The 16,521-nt window shown below is 46.4% G+C and overlaps 1 protein-coding gene across 4 annotated transcripts in view; it reads right to left on the bottom strand.

The window, feature by feature from the left end:
- Window positions 1-356: 356 nt before the first annotated feature.
- The window catches only part of CLEC16A (C-type lectin domain containing 16A), a 105,509-nt gene continuing 89,344 nt past the window's right edge, over window positions 357-16,521 (bottom strand). For 2 of the 4 annotated variants that reach the window (XM_054993187.1, XM_054993188.1), the window contains exons 22-23: window positions 14,408-14,551; window positions 357-1,539 (exon numbers count right to left, since the gene is read on the bottom strand). In XM_054993187.1, the coding sequence (XP_054849162.1) occupies window positions 1,199-1,539; window positions 14,408-14,551 (485 nt within the window). In that variant the 3' untranslated portion in view covers window positions 357-1,198. Of the gene's footprint in view, window positions 1,540-8,993; window positions 9,127-14,407; window positions 14,552-16,521 lie in introns of all 4 variants that reach the window. The other 2 variants (XR_008597969.1, XM_054993189.1) reach the window with 2 other exon arrangements.

Below are 16,521 nucleotides of genomic sequence, written 5' to 3'. Positions count from 1 at the left end.
CTCAAGGAACATAGTGCATGTGTTGTACAAATACCTCCATTCCAAGAACAGCTTCAAAGTGGAACATTGAGGTTCACATAGGACCTTGCCACACAAAGTCTGTTTCATGACAGGCCACTAGGACGAGGACAGCAAAATCTAGTCCCATACGTGACAGAACAACGATTCACCCGCCTGCACCAGGCTCAGGGGTGGGGGTGGGAGACACAGCAGCCTCCAATCGACTTGTGCTTGCAGGCTGCACAGAATTTTACTGGTATATAAAATGGCCCGTGGAAGTTGCAGGGCCTCATTAAGGAAGGGCTGGTCCCAAGCAAGTATGTAGCAAGGACAACTCAACCACACCACGAGAAAAGCAGTATGTTAAAATAGTTTACATTCCTCTGAAATCCTTTACACAAAAACTCTGCCAAAGATTTCCCATGTATTCCTCCAAATAAGCCCTTGAGAGATGCTAAAGAACAGGCTCCCCCCCCTCCTCGCTCTGCAAACTCCCACCCATAACAGATGTGCATACAACCTCAGGTTAAAATAATACACACAGAGAGAGAGAGAGAGAATACACACATCCAAATCCTAAAGACTACAGCGGTATAAATACAAGCAGCTGGTAGGTCTGGGGTTTGCACAGACTACTCATGCCTTCAAAAATAAATCAAAACAGAATGAGGCTGGACGAAGAGAGAGGAGGTTTGTTCAGGTGGGGAAATTGCCTCCAAGGTGCCCTGGAGTTCGGCAGCCTTTCCTCCAGGCAAATCTACCAGCAGTTGGTGCCCCTAACCTCCACCACACAGAAAAATAATTCTGAACAGAAAGCAAAATGTCTCTCTCAAATTTTCTGAATTTTGCTGCAGTCGTAGCTTTTCCTGATAACGGGGTTCAAATGAGTGGCTTTCGTATTAGTGGCTTTTTAAAAGCGTGAAAAGATATACCCGCAGGTCCTCCAAATCACTAATACCAGCTCCCCTACTATTCTGTCCCCCACCTCACCCCTTTTTCATCACCACTGGTGTCCAATACTTAGCTCTAGGTTTACAAGAGATTTCTCTCTCCTCTTAAAATTAAATGCAGAATCTTAATCCTTTGAAAAAAAGACTCTGATAACAGGATTGTGGGATGTTACTACGGGTTCATTAATGGGCTTCGTGTTCCCACAGCCTCTCAGGAGAAAGCAGCAAGAGTTTGCTTTGCATCTCTGTCACTGCTCATGATCTGAATGACTGCTTCCCTCCGCCTCTGTGCAAACATTCGTCTCAGCAGCTGGTGGCAGAACGCAGCCAACGGCGAGAATACTGTCCGTGTCGACTGGCGGGACCAGCGTCAGTGACTCCACACTCAGGGCATCGGTGGTGTCGGTGGAGATGAGGGAGATTGTGGGCTGCTGAGCAGGAATCAAGCTGGGAGATAAGTTTGCCGTTTCCACGTCGGCGTTCCTTCCAGAGTTCTTGCTGGGTCTCGAGAGAGATACGGAAGTGTCATCTGCTACTGCCCACAGACCGAAGGACGGCATCTGAGGGTGCTCCAGAGCTGCTGGGTCATCTGTTAACGTGGAAAAACAAAAGAAACATCATTACACACTTAAAACAGCACCAGAGTTGGAACACTTTACAATACCACAATCAGGAAAAGTGAAACTTTAAAAATAGGACTTCCAACATGGATGATTTGGGTTCAAAACTTAAGTCCGGACAGTCTCATGTTACTGTCTCTCAGCCTCAGTTACCCAAAGTGAAGCAGAAAGGGGGAAAGCAGGAACCCAAGGATGGCTGAAAAACTCTTTCCTGAGGAGTGCTAGAAGGGCCATGAGATGGAGCAACATGGCAAGATAACAGTCCAGTGTTGCTTGCAACTAGTTAGGGGGTGGGGGTGGGAGGGGTTACAGAAACAGAGAATACAAAATGGAGCAAGCCAAGCATTACTATCTGGGAAGCCTCAAATACCAGCCAGTTGGGATCACTTCCTCTTTACTAGTGGTGATCAGGCAGCCACTTATTTGGGGGTGGGCGGCTGTTACATGACCTGTTCAATATATATTCGCAAGAACAGGCTATTTGCCACCATCAGAATCTACCTCCCAGCAGGTGAGGGATCAGCTGGGAGTCTGATTCTGATATCCCGTTACGAAAATCTAACTCTATCCGGTGTGTGCGTGCGTGTGCGTGTGTGTCAGAAGCCCATTCCCAACTGATAAGCTGGAAGTCCAGTTCTCCTGATCTCCCACCATGGAAATTTTGTTGCTTCCCAGCCTTGCTGAAATGCAACATACTGGGTGTGCATGTGAGTGATCAGACAACTGATTTCCCTTTTACTCTCCCTACCCCAAGTTTGTCAACCTGGGTTAAAAAGAAAAGGAGAGAAATGAACTCTTTCTCCCTTCTCTTTTACAATGCAAAGATTAAAAGCACTGCATCTGAAAGGGAAGGGAGGGGAAAGAAACAAGCTCTTTCCCCACTTGTAGTGTAGCTATTTTGCTGAGGAGTGGTGGAGGATAAGAATCTAACTCCCAGCTGATCCCAAGTGGGCTTCTGTCTGACATGCAGTGTTGAGCAAAGTAAGTTCGTCTGCTGAACACTGACTGCTGAAAAATTCATGGCATCCCTACCACTGACCAATATCAAGACGGACTACAAGAAGAGAGGGATTTTAGTTGTGAAGAAAGGCATTTCAATAGAATGTGTATGCATGTGCAAAATATTTGTTTTGCAGCACAGTCTTTTGAAGTGTAGGATTCTCAGTTTGCCTTGGCAAGAGACTTAAAGGCGTAGCCATGAGCATATCACTCCACAGATCTCTAAATGTATGAAATTTATTTGCCAATATTGTCAGGCACTGTGACCGATTCTAACATTGCAGAAAGCCCAGCGTCAAGATCCTGGTAAAGAAGAGATTGAAGTCTCTGGTCATTCTGGAAAGGCTAGCTGAAACCTGATTACTTGCAAGTGGGAAAGCCTGTTAGACCCACTGGCTGAGGGTTCAGGTGTGAACTGCATTCTGGGCCCTTCTGGTTTTGACATGTATTGTACCTATATGCCTGGATTCATCACAAGAGTTGGGTTGTTTTCAGCTGGGCCCCAACCGCATGGCAGACATCGGGGTCCACAGGAAACAGAAGCATGGCAGAAAGCCAGGAGATTCTTCCTGAAGAATCCAATTTTCAAGTGTCTGTATCCAATTCAGGGTTCATTCCCAATACAGACTTGACAAATGCTTTTGCCAATTCCTCCGCATGCTCCCTGCCATTCTCCTTTCTGTTCTGGCTCCTAAAGTTTCCTGAAGACTTAACTGACCACTGTTTTATATGTACAGAAAATTGAACAACACGAAACCTTCTACGCACATTGTAGTTTCCCACCTTGACTAGGGAAAGAGATGGACCTCGACAGCTGCCAGACCCTGCACCTGCTGAATGCTCTCCCACTTGAGATTTGCCAAATCTAAAAACTCAGGACTGTTCAAAACTCGGTACAGTTACCCCCCCCCCCCTTCTTTTTAGGCTGGTGGGTAAAGTTACTACATTTTCTGCATTGTTTGATTTACATGTCATTAGTTTGGTACCTTAGAGTGACGTTTTGATTTTCATGCGCTTGGCCTAGAGAATTCTGTGGGGAACAGGAGATGTATTCAATGCTGCTCTGAGAAAATTCGCTGTTATATAGGGTGCACTGGGTCAGAACCCCAGAGAGAGTTCATGATAGTTTGCAGCCTAAGTCTCCAGCTTTCCTAACCAACAGGACCTTCCTGCCTTACAGGCACTTCTGGGAACACGGCCTGGGTGCAAAAGAGGCAGATTTCACAGGAGCAGAGAGAGTTTTGCCTATCTAGAATCAGGAAGGAACCAGATTAGGAAGATCTGAATGTGTGTGTTTACTAGACAAGAGAAATATCAGCAGGAAATCTTTCCTAGACGGAAACATGCTTTTTCATTAGCTTCTCTTCCTTTTTATCTTAAGGATCCTATTCACATGAGAATCTCGAAGGAAGAGCGATTTTGTGCTCTGTGAAATTTGAAAGCTTATAATGATAAACATACTACTGGCTCATTATCTTTGGAAATACAAAAAAAATTGGTAAAGGAGTCAGTGTAACTCATTACAGACTGCTCTTTGCCCAAAAGGTTGAGGGGAGCCTGCACGGGCCTCTCTTTTCAATCACAACCACCCTGCGAAGTAGAGTTTGGAACAGACCCACAGTTAAGCCTGTCTCCTGGCTGAACGGGAGATCTGAACATAGGTCTCCTAGGTCCAATGTGCCCTTCTGTACTATCCCGCATTGGCTAAACGTGAATGGATGGTTAACGGAAGGACTGCCTCCTCTGCTATAACCCATCTGCTGATTCAAATACTCAGATCAGCTTCGGCTGATGGTGTGCTCTACCCAACAGATGCAGTCTTCCTCTGCAAGGTTTTCAACTCTTTGGAAGAGACTCTCTCCTGAGGATTGGATGGGTCGTTCTTTCTGTTTTTAGGCAGCCATGTAGATCTTTGAGATCTTTTGGAAGAAAGGGATGATACCAATTGGGGGGGGGGGATTGAAGTAATGGTGACTGCTATAATGCTGAGGTTGTTTCAATATATACATGTACACACACATCTCTATATTTAAATAGCAATATAAATATTGTATTTTTAAAGTAATCTGTTTGTCAGCTACCTGTAACAGAGAGACAGGAGATAAGTTAAAAATAAACCGCTTGCATTTATAGGGCGCTTTATGCATCATGTCCAAGGACCCCTTTGTGCAGAGAAGGGTTGAGGCTGAGAGAGAGTGGCTTGCCCAAGGATACCCAGCAAGTTTATGTCAACAGGAGCTTTGAACCCTGATCTTCCAGGCCAGGCACTTGTCATTTCATCCTGATGTCACGGTCACTTGGGGGTTTCATGGCAGGAATGAGCAGACAATTATTTGAGGTCTCAATGGATATTTTTAGCACACTTGCAAGGGCCCTTTGGAATAAATCCTACGCAAGACCAAGGCTAGAAAATTTCTAGCTGGGAAGGCTGGCTCATCCTTCTCTCTCTCTCTCTCTCTCTCTCTCTAGCATCTACTAACCACAGAAAGTGACCTGCAGTATGAGATAGCTGCAGAACCCCCCACAAGGCACAACTGACTTTTTGCACTTTGGCTAGAGGCAGAACCCTCTGGGATTTCAATTCATCCAATCAATGCAAAAGCGATGCAAAAAGCTTCACAAGGCAAAGAAATATTAAGCACAAAAAAAAGGAGAAAAGTGGGGGGGGGGGAACAGATGATATGTGGTGAGAAAAATGAGGAGCTGTGGGGGAAGAATGGATGAGGAGGTAGTTTTTTACTGGGGGAACCTCAACTTTGGTGGATGCACTGTAAAGGGGGAAGGGGTCAATTTTCTCCTCGAAGACCAGGCAGGGAGGTGGAGCCAGAAAGCCACAGGTGCTGGTGATGCTGCTGAGACAGGCCACAAAGGTTACCCTGGTTTCCTTGACCTTTCCAGGCTGACAACACTGGGAAGAGGAGTTTGATCTGTGTCAGAGAAGAGAATGGGGATGCCTGACGGGGTGTGTGTGCGTGTACTAGTTCCCAAGGAAGGATGCATAAGAAATTCCAGGCTGAAAGCTTTCTGTCCATTTGAGCTTTTGTGAAACCTTGAAAAGGGGTGGAAGGAGGAGGGCTGGATAGACTAACAAGCTGTACTCACGGAAGCATGAATTAATCCAACCAGAACAAAGTCAAGATAACATACATATATATTTAGTATAAATCAAGATGAGTAGTCGTGTTAGTCTATCTGGAATGTGATTCTTGAGTCACCGCTCACTTCTTCAGATATTTATTATCATTAGCTTCAACAGCAAACCTCCCAATCTGCTTGAGACCTTGGAGAAGTGGGAGGGAGCAACCTAGGCAACCTGATTCTGCGTATGGCAGATTTTTGCGCTTAGTTCTAGGGAGAAGGAAGGATATAAAACTAGAGCAGTAAAGCAAGATCAGCGGTGCAAGTTGTGTGCCATGAAACTAACCATGCTCTGAGCTGAGTGTGGGATCTGCACCCTCTCAGGCTAACTATCCACATTTCAGTATCCTGACAGGGAATGGGTCAGGCCTCAGACAGACAACGTGCCAGGAGTTCCTGGAACTCCCTGGGAGTTTCTTTTTCTTTACAATTGTGAAGGGACCCATACCAGTACCTGGACATTTCCCCCACCTGGCAAATCTCCCCGGGGCTATTTCAGATCCAGAAAACTGCAATGGGGATGGGCTTTACACTTCCCTCCCCTCACAGTTCTGATCCAAATCAAGCCCCCGCATGAGGATTCCAACAGGCCTCTGTTCAGAAGAGGCCACACACACAACGCTTGGGCGGGGGGGGGGGGGGAACCCAGCCTTCCATTTTTCTTTCAAGCTCCTGGACTGTCCAGCCCTGGAGCCACACAGGTTCGTGCTTTCCAGTGTGCCATTCCAATGGATTCTCCCTTGAGGCCTTGCCCAGGAGCATCATCTCCAGAGCTCTCTTCAGCAGAGCCACAAGGTTCATCCATGCTGCCCTTGAACCTTAGATTAGAATCAGCCCTTCAAAATGCTCCCAGTCGTAATTCTCTTCTGTTAAGTACTAGAGAAACAGAGACAGGCAAGTTCGTCCTGCCTGAGCCTGATCTGATTAGAGAGAGTTAAAATGACACACTTAGTGCTGAGAACATTGAATGAAATGGGGAGGGGAGAGGAGAAAGAGTCATCTCTTTCTGGGAATTTCATGAATGAATGAAAGAGATGCCTGCTAAAAATGAGAATCCCACGTCACACCATTCATATATTAAACATGGCAGAGGCCATTTCCTGGCAGATCTACATACTGTTCTTTTTCTTTTCAACTCAAGTAGAGGAAATTAGCTAAGGTAAGAGACAACAGTAATACCTTCCTCTTGCAATGTGTCATTTCTATGTATAAGAGTTTGATAGAATGTATTTTGCTTTCCTGGAAGATTTGTTTCACTCTCTTTTTAAAAAAATTGAACTATCATCATCATTCCTTAGTTTCAGGTGGGTAGCCATGTTGGCCTGCAGTAGAAAAGTAAGATTAGAGTCTAGTAGCTCCTTAAAGATGTTAAAAATTTTCAGAGCATCGGTTTTCAAGAGTCTTAGCTCCGTTTGTCAGATATGGGAAGAGAGCTTTGACTCTCAAAAGCTTATATTGTAGAAATCCTATCGGTCTTTAAGGTGCTTTTGGACTCAAATCTTGCTCATTATTCCTAAATATCTCTGCACACTGGAGCAATTGGGGAAGCTGGCAAACAAAAAAAAATTAGTTTAAAAGGAATACAGGGGAAAAAGTGTCTCAAATCCACACAAGGACTAGCTACAAATGAGGCTGGTTGGCTTTCCATGCAGACAAGTGCAGTTTGGGGCAGCTTTGTAGACAGCAGATTTGCAAACAGAAAGAGTAAATAAATTGACCATAAGACTCATAGCAAATGCCTTTTAAAAGAACAACAAAATATAAAAACAGTTAACACAATTGTGAACAGTAAGCACAGGCTTCAACTTAAAGGCTTCATGCACTGAACCAGTGAGCTCCATTTCAAATTCCTAGTCTTATTGCATTGCTTATTACACATCTCATTCTCTTGATTGCATTGATTTACATTGTTGCAAACCCCCTGCAGTCTCAGTAAGAAAGGCGTACTATAAATAGCATGAATATAAAAGTAATTAAATAAAATGTCTGAATGGCTGTCTGAAGGCTAACACCAGATCTCTAACAGCTATAGGTGGCTTCACCACAGTGGGCAAAAACAAAATCACAAAGAAAAAAAAATCCACAAGACAGGCAGGCAACCAAGGCTAAGTAACATTTCTTGCAACCCCAGGAAGAAGCTCCCCCAAATAAGACATTTAAAAGAATACCGGCCCGGCCCATAACAGCAACGTCTGAGAATGTTTGAATCTTGTGGAAGGAAAAAAAGGGAGTTCAGGCAGGATGCTGGGTTGCTATACAGGTGGAACAAAAGCATGGTGGCAACAGCCACCTCGAGCAGGCAACAGGGACGGCTGGAGTGGGCTCTGGCTTGTTTCCCTCCGTAAACCTGCTTCTCTACCCCTGCCACCACTATACTGGGTGTGGAGGAGCAGAAGGCCAGACAGGCAGGGGAAAACAGCAGGCAGGTGAACAGGCAAGGGAGAATGACAGAGAAACAAAACCCAATGGATATGGAAGTGAGGCGGTGACGGATGCTCCAGGCAGGGTGGGATTTCCCTCTCCCCCTGGGAGAATCTGAGGGCATCTCCTTATCCGCCAGTGCCAGATCACAACTCTTATTTTATTTTTACTTCATTTATGCCCCATCTTTCTCCTCAATGGGGACCCAAAGCAGCTTACATCATTTTTCACTTCTGCATTTTATCTCACAACAACCCTATGAGGTTGGTTAGGCTGAGAGGGTGTGACTGGCCCAAGGCCACCCAGCAAGCTTCCATGGTCCAGTGGGGATTTGATCCTAGGTCTCCCAGATCCTAGTCCAGCACTCTAACCACACCACCACAATGGCTCTGTCTCCCATTCCATGTGCCAAAGGGCAAGGAAGCTTCTGGTGCCAGATGAATTCCGCACGCAGGAAGAGCAATCGTTGTTTTCAGCGGGAGTGGCAAAAGAGAGGTTGGGAAAAGCCAAGGGAAGAAGGCCAGCCTGTGACAGCATGGCGCCCGCATACAGCAAAATTCTCCTCCCTAGGGGGTGGGTCCAGAGGGCCCATGATGCAGAATCCTTGCCCAAAAGCTAAGCAGTTCTGGGAAGCATGCCTGGATGGGAGAGCTCTTGGATCCCTCTGCATGCCCCCCCACCCTTCTAGTTGTAGCATGAGCTGAACCAAGATTTCTCAAAAGATGCAAAGAAGTGGTACCCCCAAGGGTCCTGCCATGCCAGTTAACTTGTTTCTGTGGGCACAGAAGAAGATGATGGCAATGCTCAGTTGACAGTTGCAATCTTGGGGTGGGGGCACAAATAGAACACACGTGGAGAGACCTGCCTGAAGGGGTTTGGCAAGGGTGGTCGCTGCTGCAGCGGCTGTCGGAACGCTTAAACCCAGTGTCCGCCATGACTGTCAGCCTCCGAGACACTAAATGCCTGTCGCCGTCCTTTCCTGCCAGTGCCAGACTTTACTAGAGGGAAACACAGCGAGACAGATCACGTGAAGCCTTTAGACCATGGGGAGAGGTGGGGGGGCAGGGTGGGTAGGGACAGGAAGGAGACAGGAAGGACAACAAGTTAGATTCACAACAAACAACAACGTGGTCATTCGCCAGAGCATCCTGGTGTGTGACTTCACCCCTATCCCCCCGCGCCTGGAAGCCTGAACAGATTGTGAAGAAGCCGTCTCACAGGGGGCACCCCCCCTTTTTCTTGAGAACAAGAAAATTGACTCGGCTGCCTGATGTGCCCACCCCTAGTGCCAGCTAAGCGCCAAAAGACAGAGCGGCAGGCAAGATGCGCAAGGGCAGGACTGAGCATTGACTCTGTGACCTGCTTTAAAAATGAAGCGAGAGCAATCATTTACACATTTCTGGTTGGTTAGCAATATTCCAGTCCCACTTAGTGGTAATAAATTGCACAGGCAGGCTGCATCTCCTCCCCAAAGCTGGACATAAATCAGAACATAGGATAAATCTACCCCGTTAGATAGGAAGGCTGAAATACTGCACTTGGAATCCAGTCAAACCTAACTGCAGCATTTTTTTTTTAAAAAGGACTCAGTGGTGAACAGTCAACTTGGGGGTAGAGAAGCTGCAAAGTTCAGTATGCATGCATGTGTGCATGTGCACACCCATAAAAACACCACTCAAAGTTTTGAGGAGGGGGAGTATTTTGGTGGCCTCCTTCACGGTGCAATGACACATGTGCTATTTTAGCCATTAAGGAAAAGCAAGTACCGTGTTGTTGTTTTTCCCTGCTACAAAATCTCAGGGCTTGAATCTAAAGAAACATGTAACCAAGTCCATGTGCCATAGAGGATGTTTCTCAAACAACCACCTCCTTTGTGTGGTCATAACAATATTGCAGCTCTCTTTTGAAACTCAAGAGGAACTTTCAAAAGCAGATTACAGTAGGGTACCTCCAGTGCCCTTTGGTGAACCCAAGCCTGGTTGGACCCTACCCTGGTGCTTTGAGATTCAGAAACACATCACACACACATCACGCATCACACATCACACACACACACAGGATGACAATGTGCCGATGCTAGGTTTGCTGTGGGATACGAGCCGGGAGGTGAAGTATGGCTATACTGCAACAATGGCATGCCCCCAAGGAGCAGAAAGTCAGCTCTACAGGTATCCAGTGTCCATGTGTGCGGAGGGAGGGATTTAAACAGGAGATACAGCAGGAGGGAAGCAGGTGGCAGTCCCCTCCCCTCCCCAAACTGCTTGCTCTTATTGGTTTCCTTCTGAGATTAGCTGGGAGAAATCACTCAGGGAGAAGTCTTAGAAGAATCTGGCACTCTCGGAATCCATTCGTCTGCATTTCATACAGGTACTTTCCATACAATGCAATTTCTCTTCTCAATCACCCTAGCAACCTCATCATTTTGAAACCCATGAGGCTGAGAAACAGCAGCTCGGTGCAGGTGACCCGCAGCCAAGCAGAACATGAACTCGGGGCATTGACATTCAAACCCAGTACTATATGCTCTGCATCTCACTCCGCAAGGGACCAGGCTCCCCAGCCCTCATCCGGAAGGTCAGCCTCTAAATGCCTAGGTTTTAAAAGATGGCAAAACGCAGCTGAGCAGGAAGGGCAACAGGCTATGCTTGTGATATGTAGTTGTTCTGAACACCTGGTATGGACTGAGCATCTTACATTGTAAATGGACGCACTAATTAAATAAGCAAAGGTATCAGTATCTTTAAGAAACAAGCAATGCTTTTGACTAATGCACAATCTGTAGCAGCAGTTAGAAATTCATTCTCCCTTGAGTCTGTTAATGCTGAATGAGGTGGCAGAATTCTGCAACATGTCACTTGTGAAGACAGAAGGAGGTGAAGAGGGTATATTGCAAGTAGGAGCACTTATTTGTGAGAGTTTTGCAGTAACAAAAATTCCAGCTGGATTCACAATAGGATTTGCTTGTTTTGCAAAGGGGGGCCCATGTATTGTTTCACCTGCACAGCACCTTGTGTTAGGCAGAAATTTTGTGGCTTCCCTGGAGAGTGGGAGATGGCTTAACCTGCAAATGAAGCAATTCCATCAATTCAGCAACCTCCTTCCTGTAGCGCACCAGAGGCCAAAGGACTCTACAGTAAACCTGAGATTACGAATCATGATGGAGAGAGGAGACCAGGATTGTACTTTGGACGGAATGAAAGTGCTAATAAAATCCTTTTCAAGTTTGCAGTCAAGGACACCTCTGGCATTTTAGGGATTTTCCTAACTTCTAATACAAAAATTCGCTTCTGCTTTTCGCGTTTATGAAGCCCATTCATTACCAGTTCTCTGAAGTGAGGACAGTTTGCATGATACAGTGGAGGGAAACTCATGGACTGCACATTGCTGCCCATGGCCTGGAGCCAACAGCTGGAAAAGAGCTTAAAAAGTCAGTTCTCCCCAGCAGAGAAAGTCCCCTCCTCCCACTGCCCCCTTAAAATATCCCCAACAAAAAAGCCAACCGAACCTTTAAAAAAGTAACAGATACAGTTTTGTCATGCCTATTAAATTAAAAAAGGAAAAATTAACACTACAGAACCAAGGGAGTTTCAAATAACTTGTGCAATTACATATCTACAAACCCTGTTACTTTAAAGCATGGAATAGTATTTACTCCAAAGCAAGAACAGGGTTTTTTTACAGGTATACCATCAAAAATAAAAGAGGAGGTAGTCTTAAATCTGTATACAAGTGACAGTTATGTCCAATAAAACTTTTCTTTGTGTATATAACATGAGGGGTGTGTTTGCATCTTACATTCAAGGTCACCTTTCTTTCAAGTAAATACGGTATATTCCCAAGTATCATAAGCATTGTATTGTCGAAGGCTTTCACGGCCGGAGAACGATGGTTGTTGTGGGTTTTCCGGGCTGTATTGCCGTGGTCTTGGCATTGTAGTTCCTGACGTTTCGCCAGCAGCTGTGGCTGGCATCTTCAGAGGTGTAGCACCAAAAGACAGAGATCTCTCAGTGATCAGTGATCTCTCAGTATCATAAGCATTCCTTTTACAAGCAACATCTGTCACCAAAACTATTCCATCCAAGTTAATACTTTACCTGGGCGTCTGGTTTTACAGAGAACTTGAAATGATCCCTTGTGGACTGGGAAGTTAGTCCAGAGTGGGAGGTGGGGAGCAGCCATTCTTTTGATGAACTGGGATTTTTGCAAAGGATATGATCTTGATGAATCTCCGCTTGATTTGGCAAGATGCTTCTGACGTACTTCAACAGGAACACTTTCTTGGGATCACTCAACAGAAGTTTAACTAAGCTTTAACGGGTACAAAATCCTGACCGTATTTATACACTTTGCGCACACTGCTGGACAGGGAAGTCAAGCAGGCAAGGATATATTCAACTCCAATTAAGGGGCTGCAATTTTCACCTCCAAGAGCTCAGCAAGAACCTGCATCAAGAACCTCAGGCCCAGTGAAGCCGGCAGATCCACAATCCAGTTTGGAAAACTGGCTTCCAAGTAATGGCGGTGTAATGTAGCAGCAAACCAACAATTTGTATCTCTCCATCATGCTACCTCCACAGTTGTTGGTGGTTTGGTTAATAGAGCAGCCGGCTGACTTTCTCGTTGAAGAACAGTATGTGAGGGGCCCCTGTGCAAACAGAACCATGGGAGGTGGGATATTTTCCCTGGGCCATTTTCCTGCCCTAAAACAGCCCCACAGAGCAGTTTTAAACTGGGGAAATGGCAATGGAGGGCAACCCACCATTGCTATCTACGGTTTTAGGTGGGGGGGGGACATTGAGAACATTCTTAGCATCACATATGAATTCATTTCATTTCTGAATTCACTTTATCACCAGTAGGTACTCAGAGTGGCTTACATCTTTCTCCTTTCCATTTTATTTTTGCAACAAACCTGAAAGATGGGCTAGACTATGAGTGTGTGACTGGCCCAAGGCTATCTAGCAAGTAGGGATTCAAAGTGGAAACTCCCAGATTCTAGTCCACCACTGTAACTGCTACACCATGCTGGCTTTCTGGGTGGATCAATTTATAAATTGATCACATGTTTCATTGGTAGCTTGACCTATAACAGACAGTAAATTTTAATAGAAACATGTTGGGAACTTTTTCAAAAAAAGCTAATTCAGGGGGCGGGCTGCAATTGACTAGGAATATTAATACACAACTGGGGGAGTTTTTATGGGCTGCTCTTGGTAGACTGTATCACTCCAAACCCTTACTTGTTGTCTGAAAGACAGTCCATGCATGGGTAAAAACCAACGTGGTATTTGTAGAAACAGGTGCAGCCACATCAAACCTACATCCAAAACCAAAGGATTCAGAATATGAATACAGAAAAAGTTACCTTCTTTGGGGGAATGTTTGAAGAAAAGTCAGTAGCCTAGCACTGACAGTTTGTGGATGGAGCTAGGCCTGCATTTGGTTGTACAGACCTGTGCTTTCCCAGAGTTCATCGTAACCACAAAACACAGGCATTATAAAGAACTCCATTTAAAGCATCTGTGGCAGAAAAAAGCCAGACACAAAAGACTGCCTGGAAAAGCTCCCCTGGGAATTTCCTGGAGTTGCCATCTCCCAAGTGACACACCTTCTCAGGGGAGGATGAGAAACCAAACTCTCTGCAGCAGGGCTTTCTTCTAGAATCATACACTGTCAGAAGGCATTTCCAAGCATGGAGAGGGTGAATTATCTAGATCGTCACCGAGGGTCAGCAGCAGGCCCCAGGATCCCCTCGAACATTTGTCTCCTCAAGAGATTAATTTCAGCTAGCATTTGACCAGAAGCCTTCCTTCAAAAGTGGGAACACGGGAAATGTTGGAGAGAACCTCAGAACGTACGTAGAATGCCTTTCCTTTACTACTGCCAGCCACTGCATATCTGAGACTCTAGGGACAGGATTCCAAACCAGAGAATGAGAATTCTGGAACAGACTCAGACCTGGCAGCTCAGAAAACAGCTAAAGCACTACAACATCGAATTTAGGAAATTTGTTGCAAGCTTCGTATTGTATATACTTCAGATTCACAAATGGCAGAACCTGGAGACAAATTTAGTGGCCCCAATTCTGCATGAATGCCAAATGGATTCACCCAGATGACCTTAGGTGCCCATCCTAGAATGCCCACAGAGTGAATGAGATATGTAGCATCAAGAAAAATGAAGAAAGCCTGTGAACTTACAGTTCAGTTCAAGTGGTTTCTATAAAAGCCAGCCTCTTGAGTCCCCAGGGTGGCAAGAGATAAATCAAGGACTCCGTACCTGATGGGCTCTGGACCACTGAAGGCGTGGACGTGGAGCTGGCAGCAGCTGAGTCACAGTGCCCGGTGCTCCCGCTAGACGGAGGAGATGGTGAAGAAAGTGGAGAGGAGCCATGCTGGTTGGTGCACTGAGCAACAGCAAAACCTGCCAGCAAACAAAGCAAAAGGGGGGGGGCAGATTACTGACAATGCAAAAGCACCCCCACACAGAAGAGAGAAACATGGCTACTCTAGCCAAACAACATTTGCCAGCTGGAACAGCAAAAGCCCAGCTCACATGGGCAAAAGAACAAGGGAAAACACACACTCACACCATGTCAAAGCTCAGTTAATTACATTAGGGGTGCAGAACTGACAAAAAACCACAAGGCTTTGATCACAGTGGTTTCCAAAACTGCCTTCTTTGGAGAAAGCTTCTGTTGCCAAGTAGGCCCCCTCCCCTGCTTTAAGGCCTGCCATGAACTGTGTTAAAGTTTCCTGCGTTACTGTTTCACTGCTGCACAAAGACTGCTTTGCACGTGTGTGCTCTGATACACGTGTCAGTTTCCTGCCTGCGTGTCAATTACCCTGCTGCTGTAATAGACTGTGTAGTTACTGACTCCATGTTTGGTTAACTGCACAAAAGGACTCTCTTTCTGGGCAGCTCTGCCCTGACCTGTATCTGGAATTCCCAGTGTGTGTTTGGACTCTGTTACAAATGTGCCCCGTGCCTACATTGCCATCTGCCACGGACCGTGCCTGTTCCCTGCTTTGGACTGTGTTTTAAAGTGTTGTTCCCGCTGCCTCCATGGAAGCCTGCCTCATATGGGCCCAAGCCGCTGCTAGCAGCCGGGCGCCTGCCGGGGAAACCTCCAACGAGCCTGGCTAGGCGCTCCCTGGTCAGTTCCCGCCTGGAGCCTCCCGCGGGCCGGTCCCCGAGCTTGCCCTCGCTACCGGGCAGCCTGCTATCCAGCCCCAGCTATGCCCAGCCGGCATCCATGTTCTCAGGCACCCAGAAGACCCAGGGAAGAAGACTGCTTTGAGAAGCCATTTCGGCGAAGCGGGCACACCACGTCCGCAGCGAGAGCCCCTCGCCCCGCTCTGCATATCTTAGGAGCCGCCCCGGAGAAGAACTAAGTGCCGACCATCCCAAGCACTTAGAGAATGCATCTCAAAGAAACCTCCGCATTCCAGAGCTGATGACATCAGGACAAGCCCTGTCCGCTGGAACATCCTTTCAGCCCACTTGGATTTCCCCCTCCCTCTTTTGTCCCCTCTTCCTGAGGTGTCACTTATCACAATCTGATTACCAAAGTGGCCCATCCAAGCCATTCAGTGACCCATTAGACCCTTTGTTTTAATCTGTGAGAACCACCAAGTACAGCACCAGCCCCAGGGTACGTTTTGGGGTATTTAAGCTGGTCTCTCAGACCACTCGGTGCCTCGGCCATTCCCTATCCAGACCTCCTTGCTGTCCGTCTGTGGTTCCAGTGCTGGCATTGGGCCACCCTCGCTGCCGTGTCTCTGCTTCGCTCCAGGATTGTGAGTATTTCCCTTACCATCGTTGGGAACCCGCTAATGCGAACGTCTCTGTATTTCCTACTCTATATTTCTTAGACCTTGTATGTTCCTTGTATGATTCTGCAAGCTAGGCTTACGCCACACTCAATACACGTGTTTGGACCTTACTCCTTGTCTGCCTCTTTTTCACTAGAGTGTCTGGGATCGGGACCTCCGTATACATAGGTTATGATCCTCGCTTAATATTAAAGTTACAGACTGCTATAGCTAATTCCCCATTATAATAAAAGAGCAGTTCTCGTAACAGTTTACTGGTGGAGAATGCGGGCATAACCCAGTTCGTGTGAATACACGTGAGTCGACACGCGTGTCTTCAGCGAACTGACTTAGAGGAAAATTTTCCAGACCTCAGTGTAAAGAGCGCAATTTAGCTCAGGGAATTAAAAGTGTGAGTGTGTGTGGCTCTAGTGAGCATTTCTATCTTGTGGGTTGGCTTTTCCCCATTTCCTCCTTCAGCCAGCTTTGGACTACTTGCCTTTTGTGGTGCACCGCGAGGCCCTCCAGCCGTTATAACCGGTGTACTGTGGGTGAGGACCTCTGAACTGGTGAAGTTCC

This window comes from Eublepharis macularius, chromosome 12, assembly GCF_028583425.1.
Source record: "Eublepharis macularius isolate TG4126 chromosome 12, MPM_Emac_v1.0, whole genome shotgun sequence".
Lineage (NCBI taxonomy): Eukaryota > Metazoa > Chordata > Lepidosauria > Squamata > Eublepharidae > Eublepharis > Eublepharis macularius.
Note: the sequence above shows the minus strand (reverse complement) of the source record. Positions and strands in the feature narration are given on the sequence as shown.